This window comes from Diadema antillarum, unplaced genomic scaffold (genome assembly GCF_040938485.1).
Source record: "Diadema antillarum isolate AM-2024a unplaced genomic scaffold, OU_Dant_1.0 seq00001659_RagTag, whole genome shotgun sequence".
Lineage (NCBI taxonomy): Eukaryota > Metazoa > Echinodermata > Echinoidea > Diadematoida > Diadematidae > Diadema > Diadema antillarum.
Window position 1 is genome coordinate 1,185,754 of NW_027272359.1, and position 19,031 is coordinate 1,204,784.

The 19,031-nt window shown below is 38.8% G+C and overlaps 1 protein-coding gene across 1 annotated transcript; it reads right to left on the reverse strand.

Annotated features, from left to right (window-relative positions):
• Positions 1-612: 612 nt before the first annotated feature.
• LOC139711419 (uncharacterized protein CG3556-like) lies at positions 613-11,044 on the reverse strand. Its single transcript, XM_071623302.1, has 8 exons — positions 10,960-11,044; positions 9,955-10,189; positions 6,336-6,613; positions 5,628-5,815; positions 4,627-4,813; positions 3,616-3,793; positions 1,700-1,833; positions 613-835 (listed from the first exon to the last, which is right to left on the reverse strand). Exons 1-8 carry the CDS (start codon positions 11,042-11,044, stop codon positions 765-767), a joined length of 1,356 nt encoding a protein of 451 aa, XP_071479403.1. The 3' UTR covers positions 613-764.
• Between the last annotated feature and the right edge of the window lie 7,987 nt (positions 11,045-19,031).

The following is a 19,031-nucleotide window of genomic DNA, read 5'->3' on the forward strand; positions in this document are numbered from 1 at the left end:
GGACAGTTTTCATAAGGTACTGACCTCTAAATACTGTCTCAACTGATCTGACTTTGCGCATGGCTGCTTATCTTCATGACATTCAGTTACACTCAAGATTATTGCCATTCATGGGTCTGGTAGTCCACAGTCATTGGGGGTGCATAGTAGAGCTGGCAAGCAGGTTATATAGATACAGTGCACTCCCGTTACAACGAACACGGTTATAACGAAATTTCGTTATAACGAAGTAAATCTTCTGGTCCCAAAATTATCACCATTAAAGTCTATGGTACAAAATTCGCTTATAACGAACACGGTTATAGCGAAATTTCCGTTATAACGAAGTCTTTTCCGAGCGCCACAGACAAAGAAAAACAAAAGAAATGTGCTCCGTTATAACGAAATGCGAATTGCTTTCGAAAATACGGAGCGAAACAAGCATTTATAGCGTCTCTGCATTGGTGAACGCTTCACATCACTGTGTGTGTTTGCTCCTTGTGTCACGCACAGTTTCTGAGGGGCACTTGCGTTTATTATTGTAATACAGTTATCCCATCATATTTCACATAGCTTTCGAGTGTATGATGAGTATTCAGCAAACAGAATATGATATACGTACGTGGTTTCCTTGTTTTCGTTATACATGTATATTGTATTTGTTCGGTTATAACGAAATTTCGTTATAACGAAAGAAAACTGCCGGTCCCGAGCATTTCGTTATAACGGGAGTGCACTGTAGTCAGGTCATCTGAATGGTGGTGGCAAGTTGTAATTATCTGTGATTAATGGGACACATATTTACGATACACCCATCGATACACTGCGTTGTGGTCTGGGTAAATTCCATCCGTACCTGCAGAATGAAACAATAAAGGATTGAAAAACGTTTTAAAGTGACAGACTTACAAAGAGCAATTAAATAACAAGACAGAAAAGGCGTTTAAGCAAACTATATAACTTAGCGAGATGATTTTAGTATATCTAATACCCATTCATCGTTGCAATCAAAGAGAAATTGCTCAAAGTTATCATATCATTCAAATTCTAAATCATTTCTTCTTTTTTTTTCATTTTCACACATTTGCTTCATTTCTACTGTCAGTGCAAAATATGAAACAAAATAACATTGAAAGTTATGGCAAAAAGGCATCTTTCAGCATTTGCACATTCTCATCTACCAAACTGAAACATTGTCATAAATGGCATAATACAGCTGTATGCAGTATTCTCAAATGCACTGATGGACTTCAGTATTTCGAATTCTAGATTTTTGTAGGGGACTACTTGTATCTCTTCTACAAAAATGATAAATAAATAACATCAGTTAAAAGAGACCAAAAAAAAAAAAAAAAATGGAGTAAATTATCATTAGAAGAATGCAGAAATTTGAAACTGCATTTACGTACATACACTGTACTTACAGCATTGGATGCTACCTGCCAATTTTGTGAAAATCAGTCATACAAGTTTTCAAAAAGAAGTTGAAAAGAGGTAAAAACATTTACGCACAACGGACAACAGATGATGAATGACTGCAATAGCTCATTTGAGCCTTTGGTTCAGGTGAGATAACAAAACATTGGACAGGCAGTAAAACAAGAACAAGCCTTAACCCGTTGACGACAAGTACCGAGTAAACTCGGCCAAGGGTCTGAGGGAAATGCTTGCTGTAGCAAAATCAGCCCGTCCTCAACAGGTTAAATTCACAGACTATTACCTGTTTGTGCTGCTTCAAGGTCTCCATTCTCAAGAACCTCATAGATAAACCAGTAGAATCCACGAGTGTTGTCATTCTCAACATTGTTGATGGTGAAGATATGGTTGCCAAACTGGGTCATCCTTGACTCAAACCTGTAAATGTAAAGAAAAAGGAGGTTTCATGTTAGAAATTAAATTTGCTTTGTCCATACATGCCAAGAAAAATAATTGAGCGTGATGCAATGCATTTTGTACACAAATCTGTCACTGTATCAAATGAATCAATAGAAACAATAAACTCTTTTCCTAGAAGAGTTGTCTTCACAATCTGATAAGCTTGTAGCATATACATGCCATTCTTGTAGACTGACCTAATGTAGATGCAGAGCAAGGGGAAGGCATTATATTATTTCCTGCAATGCCATGTCTTTGACTGCTTGTCTCCACAATGAATCTTTTAATGTACTTAACATTTTCCTTTGTTATGAAACAAAAATGACATGCACGCACTCATGCGGTCATCATGACTATGATTAAATACTGCTGAGGTGGTTCCGGTTGTCAGCAATTGGGTCTTTGAAATGAAATGTGTTAACTCTTAAAGTATGGTGAACGAGAAAAAAAGGACGATATTCATAAACAAGGTGATTTATACATTTCTGGAAAGCCTAAGTCTCTAGAAATATGAATAATCAACTTTCATATTAAAGGTAAAAACGTCTTCAGAACGACGGAGAGATGGTGTTTTGAGACCCTTTTTAAACCACCTGAACCTGATCTGACAGCGAAATGTTGGTGACCAAAATTATGATGGCACGAAATGTGCGCACTCCATCCACACAGTGGGCTCCGTCTATGGAGGGCCGTTGCGGACATAGTTCATTTGAGGCATAAGTATGGAGAGGCAGTTGCATACGTATGCCCGTTTCCATGTATGCCACAAACGAGTTGTGTCCGCAGCGGCCTTCCATATCTGTCCTCTCTCCCTCGCTTCTTCTACCACCGGATTTCTTCTACCACTGACTTTGCCACTGTCACTATCAGTGTCATTGTCACTCTCATCACTCAATTCACTCTCGATGTCAAACTCAAAGTCTTTCCGTACAATATAAGGTAAAAATTAGATGTTTTAATGTTTCAGCCGAGAAAGCAGATGCGACTAAAGACAGGCCAGATATTGCATCCGCTCACCAAGAAATATGTGCTTTATGAATGGCGGCCTCAATGTCCCACTGCACTCGTAAAGGGTTTTGTTAATTTCATGACGTCATACTTTAGGGCTCGAAAAAGACGGCTGTTCTGGAGCGAATATAGGTGCAGCTAATCGGTCAGTTATAACTCGCAATTTCTCAGCGGCGCGAATATCTTTTAATAAATCACATTAAAAATCTGTTTTAACAGACATATCCCTCTGCTTTGACACCTTCTTTTATATGATTTTCTTGATTTAATGTCTCGTTCACCTAATTTAAGGAATCTTATCTTAGGCACTCCTCAGAATTGACAACTCTGTTAATAGACTTTGCTTATTTCACCTCAAAATGGAAAGATATTCCACTGACAAACTCATCAAGACTGTCTCATGAAATTAAATGAGGATAGCATATTTTTTGTTGAATACAATCTTTGTGTTTTTACTTTCACTATCAAACAAGATACTGTATATGCCATGTATTTAACGAGTCTAAATTTTCATGAATTGGGACTTCCCCTGAAGTCCCATGATTTTGTGAGTAGTTAAATTCGTTATCATGGAGTACCGAACAGAGAAATGTAAATGTGCACGTCACATTCATATCAGGATCAGAGTCAATATTTTTGTGTGTCTTTAAATTTGCAGGCAGCATCTGACTCGCACATTTGCGAAAATAAAAACATTGTGAAATATTTGGCGTATACAGTATACAATGAGGAAACCGCACTCAAGCAACTCACTGCAAATCGTTGATCTGCCTTGCACGTTCCATGACGCGGAACAAATTCTCTCCCGGGATTGCCGTGACAACCAGAGGGTCATCCGTCAGGGTGACGTTGCCGTCGACCCGGTGGATCTGGAGATTCACGGAGATGGTCTCGTCATGACGGCTGATAAAAGGGATCACCTCAAGGGAGTCTGAATTTGGCAAAGAGAACAAGTGCAATCAAATTGTTGAAGACTACTTAAACAGTTTGACATACAGGGTGTAGTTCAAAGATTATGATGTAGCAGACTGCATGTATTCAAAATCCAGATCAGGCATATAACAGGAATCTCTCAAGTCTCTGATCTTGTGCTAAACTTTTTTGAAAGCCATTGTGAAATCTTTCCAGCATCAAAGGAATCTTGGAATCAACCCAAAATTACATCATGTATGTTGAATGCTGTCCATCAATCAAAGCTTCTCCATTCCCTGTCAATTTGGTTGTGTCTTATCATACGAGAGTGGAATGAGTTGCAAAAATGCTTCAATATCAATTCAATATTGATTTATGAAGTCACAGTCACGAGTAGATCTGTAATAATAACATGCTATACAAAGAAAGAAGGATAAAAAAAAAAGGATTTGTCTGTTCTGGTGCTGTGACATAATGAGAATGTAGGTTAGTAACATGCTTAACCCGTTGAGGACGGACTGATTTCGCCACAACACGCATTTCCCATACACACATGCCTGAGTATACTCGGGACTAGTCCTCAACGGGTTAATGTTTGATATATGGCATGCTACTCTAGAGAAAAATGTAGCCACATTCTCAGTATAATACAAGTTGGTGTACAACTGACACTGTAAAATAACAAATGTAGGGATCATCTTATATAAGGATGGGTTTTGGCGACTTATGGTGAATCACATCATTATTATGAAATTCACACTGCATTGTTCATGCGTTCTTTAATTCTTTTTTTTTTTTTTTTTTGATTCTGGACCTTTTATACAATATCTAAAATCTGCAAGCCACACTAACCATGGCTGGGGCACTCCTGGTCAATCTCTGTCAGGCTGCCATGGTGACGGTTGCTAAGCAACGGGAGGATCTGGATGGTGCCACCTTGGCTGCCGAAGTCACCATCCTCCTGCTGAGCATCCAGGATGAGAGTGATGGTGCTGTTACAGAGCCATCTTGCTGGCGACGTTCCACTGGCAATTAGGGCCTGAGCAGTATGGTAAACATTCATTCTTAAGATTAGAGCAAAATACTGTAAAACTGGAAATCTTCACTTGAGGAATTTTGGGCACATGGGTGGGCAAGATGAATTATACATGCCTTTAACTCTGCATGCCAAAGCTGTCGCCACAGTAGGCTCAATTACATTGATGGACTACCATACATGATGCACTGTCCAGTAATAAACCCTATATTAACCCATTGAGGACAAGTCCCGAGTATACTCGCGCAAGAGTCCATGGAAAATGCATGTTGTAGCAAAATCAAACCGTCGTGAACGGGTTAAAGTTGAATATTCCAACATACACATAGCTTTCATGCCTGAGAGAGGATTTTTGATTACCTATGGTGACATTCTACATGACATTTATCAGATTCTCTTTCTCCAATTAGATGAATTAAATGGATTTTCTGGAAGAATGACTGGAAAGAGTAAGGTACATGTAACAAATATCTCATTCTATTTAAGCAGTGAACGAAATATGCCTTGCAAATGTTGCAAGTGTAATGCATTCTCATAAGAATGGTTTTCGCAGTTTTGCACGTCCTGATTTATCACTAGAAGCTTGCATTGATTTCTTGCTGCACAATTATCTGTACAATTATTTTGTATTGCACTTCATGACTCGTACTTCTTTCAAACTGTGTAATAATATGAATCAATGAACGTATACTTTGTACTAGAACATGATTGAATTGGATGGCATGACAGATACAAGCTTGTATGACAATGATGATGATGAATTGAATAAAAGAGAGAGAGAGAAAAAAAAAACAACAACACATTCTTGTGGCCTTGCCTGAGCTGCAAGGGCAGTACTGATGATGTTGGTGCCAATCCCGCTGCCGAACCCTCCGTCTGAATTCTGCTGCTGCAGTATGCACTCTGTCGCATTCTCCGTCATCTGCCGCAAGAGGCTGAGCTGCTTAACGTTGTTAAACTGCGACCGCATGCAGGACATGGCCATTACTGCCATGGATGTGACGTCTAGTTTGGGGAAAAAATGGAATTGGCACCTCATGGAAATTTAAAATCACATGAAAATATAAACTCTGATTCTGACATGAATGTGAAGTGCATGCACACATTTCTCCATTCAATACAGTAGTCCACTATTGTAAATTTAACCACTAGCAAAATTGTCGGGAGGTCTCGATTCACAAAATATTAGACTCACTAATTATATGGCGAATATAGTACTCTTTGTAAAGCCCTACGGAGGTCAGTACCATAACTTTTAATGCAAATTCATCACTTTTGAACAGTCTGATTTTCCTCAAGCTTCATGATCACTTATGTATTCTATTGAAATTTCTGCATTCACTCAATTCACATACACATTTGGCTATCATTTCTGTGTAAGTTTGTCGGTTGCAGAAATTTGGAAAAATGGCTTCATGTTTGTTTTTGCTTTTGTTTTATTTTTGTTTGCTTTTTTTTAGGGGGGGGGGGTTATTTGCACGATGTGATAGATTTCATGAATTTATCTCAACTTAGGCTACCCTACCGATTCCCATTGGGAAGCATCCACTCTCCCTCTGAGCCTCTCTAAGGGTCTGTAGAGCACTGGTCGGGATCTCGCCCTCAGGAGAGCTGCACAGTGCCAGCAGTGCAAGGGAGTACGGGAAGAAGTTGTGCGTATCGTTGGCCCGGAGAGTAGCCACACGGTGGTGAATGTGATGCACAAGGCCGTGGCCGTGGAAGTTTGAGGGATTGCGACAGGTGGCGTGTAGAGCCATGGCGTAGTATGCCAGCTGACCCAGGGGCATCTCTCTCAGGTGTTTTCTGAAGAAAAAAGAAAAACACATTATAAATCTTGTTATAACTGACATCATCAAAAAGCAGCATTAACAGGTACAGCACATGGGTATAAAAATTCCACCAATACAGTGGACTGCTATAAAGAAGTCCTTGGGACTGCAGTTTTCTTTCGGTATATCAAACTTTTGTTATAACCAAACAAATAAACAAATATAAATACACAGAGCGGATAATTGTTGTGGCCTGAATTTTTACTTCATTGTAACCCGAATTTCGTTATAGAATTTTGTTACAACTGTGTTCCTTATAACGAGAATGCACTGTACATAGATAACTCCTGCAATAAAAGAAAATAATAATTCCATACAGAATACAGTCAGAAGATCATGAATCTGGCTTGCCTGCAGTAAAGAATCCAAACACTGGATATATATCCCAAACAAATACCACACACGTGCCTCATTTATCTTCATGGGAAGATGCACATAAATAAATAAATAAATAAATAAATAAATAAATAAATAAATAAATAAATAAATAAAGAAAGAAATAAATAAACAAATATATAAATATCAAAATGAATGAAAAATGAATATGAATTATAAATGTATAGATGTCTGCATGAGTGCTTCTTTCTCAGAATAACAAAAAGCATAACCACATCATATTTTGTAATGTGCATCACAAACTTACATGCATTTTAGTTTGTTTGTTTTATTTTATTCTCGCTTCTGAAGTATTCAATTTGCACAAATATAGACAATAAATTTGTTATCATACCACAATCATATATGTGAAAATTGGAAGCAATCTGATGAAGGGAATGACACTGATGATGCGATATTCATCTAACATAAGAAACTAAACATGAGTAACTGCATGAAATCTACAAAAAAGAGAAGAGCATAGGTTTTCATTTTTGTTTCAGATGTTCTCAGCAAAGGGGAAACAGTAAAGAATAAGTTCACCTCAATATAAATGCGGATTGAGAGAATGCAGCAATATTAATAGAACACATTAACAGTGACAGTTTGAGGAATATCAGACAACCTGTTCAAAAGTCATGAAGTTTGAAAGTTTCAGTGCTGCTATCTATGGATGAGAAAACTGATATAGCTTGTGATGTCACATCATAGAACAATATAAAGAAAATTCAACATACTTTTGAACTTCACTTTTCTTGCATATAAACAGACTTATCATTGTCTTCATTACCCTTTCCTGTTGAGGACGGGCTGATTTTTCTATAACACATATATTTTATCATAGACACGTACCTGCCCGAGCATACTTGGGACTAGTCTCAATGGGTTGAAATATAAGTCAATTACAAGCCAAGGTAACAGGGGCGGATCTAGCTTTCTTCCAAGGGGGGGGGGGGGGGGGGGGGGGTTTGAGGGGCTGAGCTGGGTATTGCGAGGGAGCGTAGCGACCAAGCCCGAGCGAGCGAAGCGAGCGAGGGGGGGAGGGTGTGGGAGGGGGGTATCCCCCCTCGCACAGTAGGGAGATTTTTCATTTTTAGAGTTGCCAGCTTGCGATTTTAAGCATACTTACATGCTCTATTTTTTTTCTTTTTTGCCGACCCTGGCTCCGCGGTCCCTGGGTTTGTGATGTCCCCAATGGCGATGCAGAGCATCGTCCATTGAGGCACAAGGCGATGTCTGTGAGCCGCGTGGAGCCGCGTGGCGTCGCGCCGATTTTTTTTTTTTTAAGCTATTTGAACCCGTAAGTGATGTTTTCCTGGCATCTACTAACGTAATGGAGAACATAAAAAGCAGTCCATGATATTACGTCTTATTAGAATAAGATCAAATAACAGTTTAAAACAGGCGCGCCGGAAGCAGTTTTGGATTGGGGGGCAAACATTGGAGGAGGCTCAAGATTAGACCATGCATATGTTACACAATATACACATACACACACACACACACGCACACGCACACACATCTATTATATATATATATATATATATATATATATATATATATATATATATATATATATGTAAAGTGGCGTACGGTGGGTCGAAACATGGGGGGAACCATAAAGTAATTTTGACGGTCTGTATGCTTGTGCGTGTGTGCGTGAGCAATAATGGGACTACAATACATTACGGAATGTGATACATTCAACAACGCAGTCATTGAGGAACATTGTAAGTTTTCCTTACATGGATCATGGAATGACGGTGTGAAACGATCGACAAATTATATACTGTCAGCAACATAAGGTGAATGGCATAACAATAAAATGCGAGCGAGCGAAGCGAGCGAGCTTGAAATTTTTGATATTCTGCAGTTCCAAAACTGGAGTTTTGTAGCTATATATTTCGTTTTGGAAATAAATGGGAGCGCATCGGGCGCAACTGATGGCAATTATTGGCAGCAACATTAGGAGAATGGCATAACGATTCAATGCGAGCGAGCGAAGCGAGCAAGCTTGAAAATTTTGACATTCTACAGTCCCAAAAAGGGGTTTGTAGCTACAGTATATCTTTCACTTTGGAAATTAATGGGGCGGCGCATCGGGCCCAAATGCTGGCAATTACTGGCAGTAACGTTAGGAGAGTGGCATAATGATTCAATGCGAGCGAGCGAAGCGAGCGAGCTTGAAAATTTTGACATGTTACAGTCCAAAAACTCCTGTTTGTAGCTATATTTATCTTTCGCTTTGGAAATTAAGGGGTGGGGGCATCGGGCGCAACTACTGGCAATTACTGTCAGCAACATTAGGAGAATGGCATAACGATTCAATGCGAGCGAGCTTGAAAATTTTGACATTCTAGAGTCCAACAACTGCCGTCGTAGCTATGTTTTTCGCTTTAGAAATTAAGGGGGAGGCGCACCGGGCTCAACTGCTGGATGCGAGCGAGCGAAGCGAGCGAGCTTCAAAATTTTGACATTTTACAGTCCAAAAGCTGCCATTTGTAGCTATATTCTTTCCCTTTTATTCATATATATACATATTTATCTTATTTTCTTTGTTTATTCATCTATTTTTGGCAGCCCAAGGGGGGGGGGGGTTTAAACCCCCTAACCCCCCCCCCCCCCCCCCCCCCCCCCCCCCCCCCCCCCCCCCCCCCCCCCCCCCCCCCGTAGATCCGCCACTGGGTAATGTGTACTTTTTCGAAAATAATTTGTGGAATTCTTTTTAAATTTTCCTTATATTGTTCAAATCATGCAATATCATAAGCTGTGGTAGTCTCCTCATCCAGCAATGGTGCCACAAAAAAATCCAAAATTCATAACTTTTGAACGGATTGTCCAATTTTCCTCAACTTTCACTGATGTATTAATATACTAATATTGCTACATTCACTCAATCCACATGTACATCAAGGTGAACTTGTATCAATTAAGATTCACCTGTGAGAAATGTCCCGCAGCACCTCTATCTCCAGCTGCTTGATACTCAGCTGACCCTCCAGGGAGAGGGGGTGGTTCTTCCACGTCTCATTGGCCAGATGGAGAGACAAGATGGCCGACCCCGTGCTCACGAAATTCCATCCCCAGTCCGGCCTCCGCTCATCTAGCAGCCAATCGGAGGCAAGCCACTGGGCAGCCTGGAGCCTCTGGACCAGGTCTTGGCTGGTGTCAGGGCCTAGTGTCGGGAAAAGATGGGACAATTGGGGGTCATCTTGATGGGAACTCATGTGTAGCCGTGGAAAAGTTATAATGGAATCTTCACAGTATTAGAAAACTGTTGGCATTTTTTTTTTTTTTTTTTTGGGGGGGGGGGGGAAGAATTAACTTAGATGGGTTTGAAGAGCAAGATTCAAGTCTGTCACCATCTACCAACGTTATTTACATACATTCTATGTTAATTTCACTGACTCTCATGGGCCTGAGTCATTTTCTCTAGAAAATTTAAAGGAAAAAAATATGTATTGCCCACACTGTAAGACTAAATGATAATATGTGTACTTCAATATTCAATGACAACCCCCCCCCCCAAAAAAAAAAAAACAAAACAAAAAACAAACAAACAGGACTTTTCAGGCCCTTACAACACCTGGATTCTATCACTCTCCGTACATCGTAGGTATGCACTTCCATTAACAAGAAGAATAATAAGAAGAAGAAGACAAAGAAGAAGAAATTATTATACAGAAAGACATCACAATATCTAAAAGCCACACAGAATCCAACCTTACTTCGATTCAAAATACAGTCTTTAAAGCTTAATGAGGGATAAGTGAAAAACCCCACAAACCACTCTCTTAGGCAACTTTATAGAAAAAATAATGCATAGAATTTGAGGACACCACCAAACGATTTATTGTGAAACCATCCTCATAGGGAACCACTCGTGGATTCTGAGCAATACAAATTGGTTGCTGTTGACTGTAGCTTTGTGTCAGACATACTTACCACAAATTTCTGAGACAGGCTCAGCTGCATTTGAGGAAACAAGACACTGGGAAATAAGCCCAAGAATGTGCCACAAAAGTTTCATTTTGCCAGTCGCCCTGCAGTAAGTGATTGATAAAACATAAATGACAAATTTTGAAAACTTATACATCTCAATAGTGGTTAGCAGTACAGCAATGTGAGAAAGATGTGAAAAGATCTGCCTGGCACACAAATAGGAAATGATTCAATATCTAGGTGTCACATAAAGAAAAGAAAATGAGTGGAACCAAGTACATTAAAAGACTAGAGAAGCACTCTGAGGGCGACCTCTGCCAAGTAGCTAATTTCCACCAATAATCCTGTTCTTCCAGAGATCAGTGATTTCCACCCATACGTATTGCTTGCTAAAAAATCATCCAAATTCCCATATATCGAAGGCTTTTGTCACGTCATCAACCTTCAGCTGCGCGGCGCACCTCGCAGTGGAGCATGCACTTTAGTGCACGTATGAAAACCTCCAAAATATGTAGCTTGAACTCCCAAGGTAAGGTCAAGTTCATTGACCCTACCTGCCAAAATATCAAAAAACCTTCATAAAATCCATGAAAGTTTTCGAATTACTGCCAAAATTTAATCATCTGTTCTTTGCATCATTCTCAACATTTCCTGCAAGTTTCATCCAAATCCGTTTGCAACTTTTTGAGTTATTTTGCACACGGACAAACAAACAAAAACATAACCTCCTCCCTTGGCGGAGGAAAAAAACTGACAAGGAGGGACTCCTACCTATTGGGAGGAGATCAATATCATCCATATTCTACACGTCATGGGCTATCCTCTATGGTGGACTTGTAAAAGCTTTTGAAGATTTAACAGCAAGCTAACTGAATAAACAAAGTCACACACTTGAGCAATGATATTCCTGATTAGTCATTAGGACTGGTCATTAGTACTGATCATTAGTAAAAACTTAAGCCCGCTGGACACGTTAGACAAAATGAAAAACTGGGCATGTGATTGCTCTCTGCCAATCATTTGAATAGGATCCATATTACAATTTTACATCTTTTAAGTTATATCAACAAGTAATCGATCTATGTAAAATGGATGCTACTCACTCCTTCAAAAAAAAAAAAAGGAAAAAAAAAGAGAAAATGAGTAAGAATCAAGAATCATACTGATTTAAATCACAATTTGGTAAAAGCTGGAATGATTATGTATCTCTGAGCAAGAGATGGTATTAATTCTAGTTGCACAAGGGGTTCAAGATATGACAAATTTCTATCTCCTGATATTGTTTTAGTTTCCCGTCTCTGTACACTCTCAAACTTTCTCATGGTGACCACGCTGCCTGACTGTATTCCCAAACAGGTCAGAACAAAAGACCCTCAAACAAAAACAGCACTTTACTGCATCAAGATTCTTATTAGAACTCTACTGTACTAGCAATTTCTAGATATCTATTAGCTTTCAAGGTTGCCTGAGAAACTATGATCTTTAACTCTTCATGTGCCATGTTCGGACATTTGACTCAGTTAACGGGGTGCCGAGTTCACATATTTTGCTCAAATGAACAATCCTGCCTACACGGATCAATAAATCGCCAAATGCCTAAGTACAATGAAAGCTTAACCCACACTTCGGTTCCCCAAACATGCATTGCCTTATTATCTGGTGTTTGATAAGGTAGTAATGTTCATTTCAATAAAATTCAAATTTTCTGTTGCGGCTGTGTCTGCAAAAGTTATACCTCCCAGACCTACGTAGTGATGCACATAGCATAGCTACTGCTGTACTAGCCATTCGCCAGAGAAAAATCATAGCTTTGTCACCAATTTACATTGCAAGAAAGCATGGAATTTTGTCCTGGCAACTTTATGTAACTTTATTTACAGTAATGCTTATCTAGCGTTAACATATCTATAAAAAGTTACATGTCTTTGATATACAGTATGTTTTCCATATAGCCTGTGCATGGCAGTTTCACAATAATGTGGCACATACGGCAGTTTGATACACCATGGCACATGATGGGTTGAAACATAATTTTGAATACTACAAAAAGTTCATGACCATCTTGGTCTTTCTCATTGTGAACCTCCTTAACCCATTCCCTACAGGAACCCAACAGCTTGTGTATTAAATCTCTAGGGAGATTTCAGAATTCGGAAAGGAATGGGTTAATACTAGCAACTGTGCATAGTTTTCTCTGCATAAAATCATATGATATTCACTGTGCATAAAATTTTCAGTGCTTTGTTTCCCAATCTTCAATACAGTAGGCCTACACTTCTCAGTGCTGCTACTACTGTACTACTTATCATTATTTAGCCATTGTTCTCTGCAGTAAATTGCACAGTGCTGATCCCACAGTAAAACTGTGTGAAGGAGCGTCCCTGGGTTAGATGGGCGCTAACATGTTTTTACAGCGACTGGGCTGTGTATAGTTAGATGGTCGGCTAATTGCGAAACACAGCCCAAACGCCGAACGCAAAGGTTCGGCTCCCACAGTAGGCCTACCTATACTGTGTACAAGGAGCGCCCCAGGGTTAATGCCATGGGCGCGGCATGAATTTAAATGCCAATATCTAGTTTTTGCTGGTTGAGTTTTTCATCAGGATTCCAATCTCTGAAGAAATACACCGTAAGCCACAAACTACCCATAATGAATGCATGGATATCGACGTTTGTGAATACGAATATAATTTACTGTAGTACGGTAGTAGAGCCCGACGGGCGACAGTCATGTTGTTGCAGAGTTGTGATGGCATAATACTGCTTTGCTATGATAATATATGTCCCCTTGCCTATATCAGAAGTAAACATTAATTAGGAAGGTAGTGTCCATGTGATCATCTAAATGCAACATTTAGTTACACAGTCAGTGTTAAATTCTACATTTAGTATTACTGGTTACAGCGCCCTGCGCCGGGGTTAGTTGAGACCTAGACTTTGGCTAGAGTCTAGACTACAGACACAGCTCAGTCAGTCGGTAGAATTTGAGCGTTACAAGTGATACCAATAATCAGCTGATAATATTAATAAAACTAGTCTGATTTGTACTAGAAAGGTCTAGCTCTAACTGCGTGTGAATAAATAAATTTAGTCGTATATAGACTACTCATCTAGCTAGCTTATCGTGCTTAATACGACTTACATACAAGTTGCTTTGTCCTTTAACACTTACCTTCCTCTTCGATCAGAAACAAATCAGGAGTACCAATGTGTAAATCTTACCTACACTTGGCTACAGGACATCCAGCAGCCGTTCCCAGTCCCAATACACAGCACACCCAACCAACGCGGGGTACACTAGTCACTACATTAACTAGGTCTACGTAAAGTCTAATATAGCAGATAGCGAGTGAAAATTGCGCAATAACAAAGTATCGGCTGATCCTTGTGAATAAATAATTCACAAATCAACTTAGCTGTAGTGCCTGCTGTAGAGGTTAGTAATGCCAATTCCAAGAGTATTGACTATTGATACCTACCAGTCAGCAAGCTGTGGGTATCTACACTCCAGCTCCGTCAGTATCTAGTGAACTAATTTGCATACAAAAGGCCACACTACTGCACGATACACAAAGCTAGATTTGGGTTGCGCGTGCATTTGTGTGCGTTGTGTATGATGCTAGAACTGCCAGCTGCAAGAAGGGGTTTCCCCTTTCACTCTCGCTCATTACTGTAACCCCCACCTCGGGATCGGAGGAAGTGCACTACACCCTCAATGTGTATAGCTTGATGGTGGATGTTCAACCAGGGTTTGCAGTATGCATCGTGCCTGCGTCCGCCTTTACCGTATATGGGAAACCACTTCTTACCTTCTACTAGTAGTACTGTCTGCCATGTGGAAATATTGGATTTTCGTGCCCCCCCTTTTTTTTTCTATGTTGAATAAATAAGGGTGCTGAATAGAAAGAAAAAACCCTGAAAAACAAAACAAAGCAAAACATAACCCCCCTCCCCCCAAAAAAAACCTTTAGGTTCCATTTTTTCTGGTCATGTCTTCAAGCGCCATTTTTCCCCACATCCCATGTTGTGTGCATTGTGGGGAAAAACATGCTTATGATGTCAGAAATACTTTCGCATGTTTCCTTGAACTGATGGATCATGGTTAGAAAATAATGTATAGGCGGCCATCTTGATATTCAAAATGGCCACGGTATATACTAAGTACATTTGGACCTACATCTTATATCAAATTTGGGGCAAAAAGCATGGTTATGATTGTCAGACATTCTGAAACATCTTTTTTTTTCTGTTAAATGAGGGTTCATTTTTTATTGATAGTGATTTATCTTGGAAATCCCACGTTAGTTATTTAAGTAATATTCTTTCTAAAAATACGGGTGTTCTTAATAAACTTAAGAGTGTTTTTTCAAGTCAAATTCTGCTTAATCTTTATTCTACTTTGATTACTCCGTACCTTAATTATGGTATTCTTGTGTGGGGGAATGCAACTAGAAATCTTCTTGATATACTGTTCCGTATTCAAAAACGTGCCATCAGAAATATCAACCATGTCGGATATTTGTCCCACACGAATGATTTATTTTTGAAAAATAAAATACTGAAAATATCAGATCTGTTCAGTTACAACGTCGGCATATTTATGTACAAATTTTCTGCCAACGAGTTACCGGATGTTTTTACTAGCATGTTCAGAAAAAACTATTTGATTCATAATTATTCTACCCGCCAAAGTGACGCATTTCACCTTCCACGTACTCGAACAATTTTCGCTAAAAAAACGATAATGTATACGGGCCCTAGATACTGGAATGACCTCTCCCCCGAAATAACAAGCTGCTCGTCTTTATATTCCTTTAAACGTAAATTAAAAGAGTTTTTATTGAGTGCATATTTTGCAGACACTGAACAGTCGTAATGTCTTATGTAATACTGTGGTATGTTATTGTCCAATCAAACATTTTGTCAACACGTTACAGATTCCATTTAGGGTCTTGCCATGGGGCTCTCTGAATTCATCATTAGCAATTCCACACCTCTACTTCGTTTCCCTCTCTTCCTCTTTCCCTCTGCCCCTCTCTAACCTTCTATGCAGAGCTTGACGGCAGGCACCAAATGGCTTAATAGTTGTACATGTTACTTTTTGTGTCTTACTGATCATATCCTGGTGAAAGTTTTAATGCAACAATAGTTTATAGTATATACACCAAAGTAGGCTGTATAATAATGATGGCTCGGTCACAGTAAGTTCATATTAATGTATAGTTTGTTTGTTTTTCTTCTACTTCTTTTTCTTCTTCTTTTTTATTACATAAAATTTGGCAACCTTACATCATCATTCTGGTCTTCTATCCGTTCTCCGTTTCTTTTTCACAAACACTGATTACTCGGGGCTTACAGCCAAACAAGCTAGCTTTCATGTAGGTCCCGTCATACTTCTCTTTGATCAACCCCATTTCGATTTCGATTTTGACCAGTTATCATTACATGTAATTACTGTGTTATCACCATGTGTATTGTTTGTTTTCTGCACATTGTTCACAAGGTAAAAGAACTTGTCTGGTTTCTGTTATAATGTTCATAAATGAGAAGTATGAAAATAAAATGAATTGAAAATGAATTGAATTTTGATAGGTGGCTCTCTATTGTCGCCATATAGCAAAATGTATTTTGACCCGTATCTGATGTTGTAAGCGTTGCAGGAAGTTAAAATTTTTGGCATAAAGCGTTTTCATATTCATGATGTTAAATATCCAGATAACTTCTTATTCCCTGAAATCACAAATCATTTTCATAGTCTGTCATGTTAAGGTTCAAAATGGCCTCTTTTTTTTTACTATAAATTTCTAGTTACAAGTAATTTGGAAGCATATCAATGTCTATGGTAAAATAAGTATAGGCCTACATTAAAACACACACACACATCCCTGTGATATCGGATCATTCGGGTTGCCACCATCTTGAAATTCAAGATGGCCAATAGAGTATACTGTATTTCGACTCATATTTGGTGCTTTAAAGACTTTAATGTAAAATCAAGTAAAGTAATGTTCGAACACTGTGAAAATGTTGACGTAAATCTTCAACAAAGCTCTGCGTATAAACGTATTGCTTATTGTAGGTATATTGCCATTTTGAAACGGTAAATAGCTGCTATATAAATGGGGAACATTCCTGTAAAAGCGCCGCATTTGGAAAAAGCACTGCATTTTGGAAAAAGTAAAAGAAAAAACACACTTCATGTTATTCCAGAAATAACTCCAGCAGTGGAATATGAGCTCCCTGATGAGTTTCTTCGGTGTGTGATCAATACAGTAATCGAGTTTGTGAATGGCATACCTGGTTGCTGGGCGACCATGGCGTTTCTTGTCTTTCATGCATCCAATCATAATTATCATGCGATCAGATGATTTCTATGGTTGCATTTGAGCGACGTAGCAAATCAATGTTCAATTAACCTGTTCTTCGACGGAAGCTAGATACAGTGATATAATTCCCAGTTTCCCCATCCGCTTGACATGCACGAATTAAAACAAAATGTAGGAACCCATCATCATATTATTGCTTACAGTTCAGTAGAAATTTTACCACCTTGTAATTCTCTTGATCGTGGATGACTGAGTTTCATTGCAGTAACCTGAGATAAATATGCTTGTGTCTCATGAAACAAATTCTTGCAAAGATCTTCACATTTTAGAATCATTTTGTTCAAGAATCATTTTGTTCAAGATTTTATGATGCAACGACTAAGGCATGAAACAGGATATCAAAATATGTCATGTTATTGGCTATATGGAATAGTGTAAACCACGCTTGAAGCACTTCCCTGTGAATATGTTGCAGATTGTTGAGGGAGAAAAGAGAACTGATTCGATGTTGAAAATGTATTTCAAACCACTGCCCTCAAGCTACTTTGCGATTGTATGCACTGTTGCAAAGCAGATGGAGTTTACCAATTCGAAGATTGCAATGTGGTTGCTCTCTCATACAAGTCAGGGTCGAGGGTCATGACGGTTTACGATGAGGAACAACCAAAAGGGCTGATGTCCCTTTAGCAAGACTTCAGACCACGAAGAGCACTGAATTGTCACTGTTGGTGGTGTCCGAAAACAACTGGCCGTATATGAAAGACTGCTCTTTCCAAGGTCGTGTTTCACTGACAACAGTGAATACATAAGGTAAGGTTCCCTATCAATGGTTTGCTCTGTAAATTGGAGAGTGATTTTCGAGATGCTAAACGGCAGTCAATTCAGAGGGGGAGAATTTTAGTGTGTGAAGATTTCTCTGCAACGTCAGGAAATAATTGTGAGACATTTATTAATTGTTCGTCTTCAGTCTGTCAAAGTAGCATCAAGATATTGACCATGCAGCACCATCAATCATATCAGTGCTTGCTTTTGTACAATTTAATGTTTATGACTGCATGAGATTAAATATAATTACTATACATTATGAATAATGTCAATACTATTGCCTTAATACAAATTACAAAAAAAAAAGTGACAGAAAGGTAACAGTACCCAAAATACACGTATTATCATGATGACCACGTGTCTATTTCAATCGATCATAACTCCATGTATATCGTACGTTATTATTTCTTGACATAACTTTACTGCATAGATAAACTCACATCACAATCTGTGAGTGTTTGTATGTGCTGATACACTAATCCAACATTTTTTTTTTCTTGTAGGTGGGCTTCAAGACTTCAACAGCTCTGATACAATATTAAAGGTATCGTATATTATTGATAGAGATGAGGATTGGAATTTGCGAGATACTTAGAAACAGCTGATGAAACAGAGCATACCAGTCGAAGAGGAATTCAAAGTTTATTTGATGATAATCGGTTTTGTAATGGCCGAGACGCCCACAAACAAAGTAAAACAAAGCGACCCTAATAAAAGGTGGGTCCCACCTTTTCTTCTCAGCCATTTCAAGACCAATTTTCATCAAATAAACATTGAATATCTCTTGAAATTACTTGCTCTTTCATATTATTTCATATAAGAGGCTTCTCGTTATCTCACCAAAATGTTAGAAACCCAAAGTTAGGAGTCAACGAAAACTGTAGGATTCCTTTAGGATGATTATAAAGACAGTATATGAAGACG

Excerpts from the sequence above, each read along its gene's own strand:
- LOC139711419 (XM_071623302.1), bottom strand. The coding sequence starts at position 11,044 with ATGAAACTTTTGTGGCACATTCTTGGGCTTATTTCCCAGTGTCTTGTT. Across the intron at positions 1,834-3,615 it reads AGGCAGATCAACGATTTGCA|GTTTGAGTCAAGGATGACCC; the intron begins GTGAGTTGCTTG and ends TTACATTTACAG. Across the intron at positions 836-1,699 it reads CCTTGAAGCAGCACAAACAG|GTACGGATGGAATTTACCCA; the intron begins GTAATAGTCTGT and ends TTCATTCTGCAG.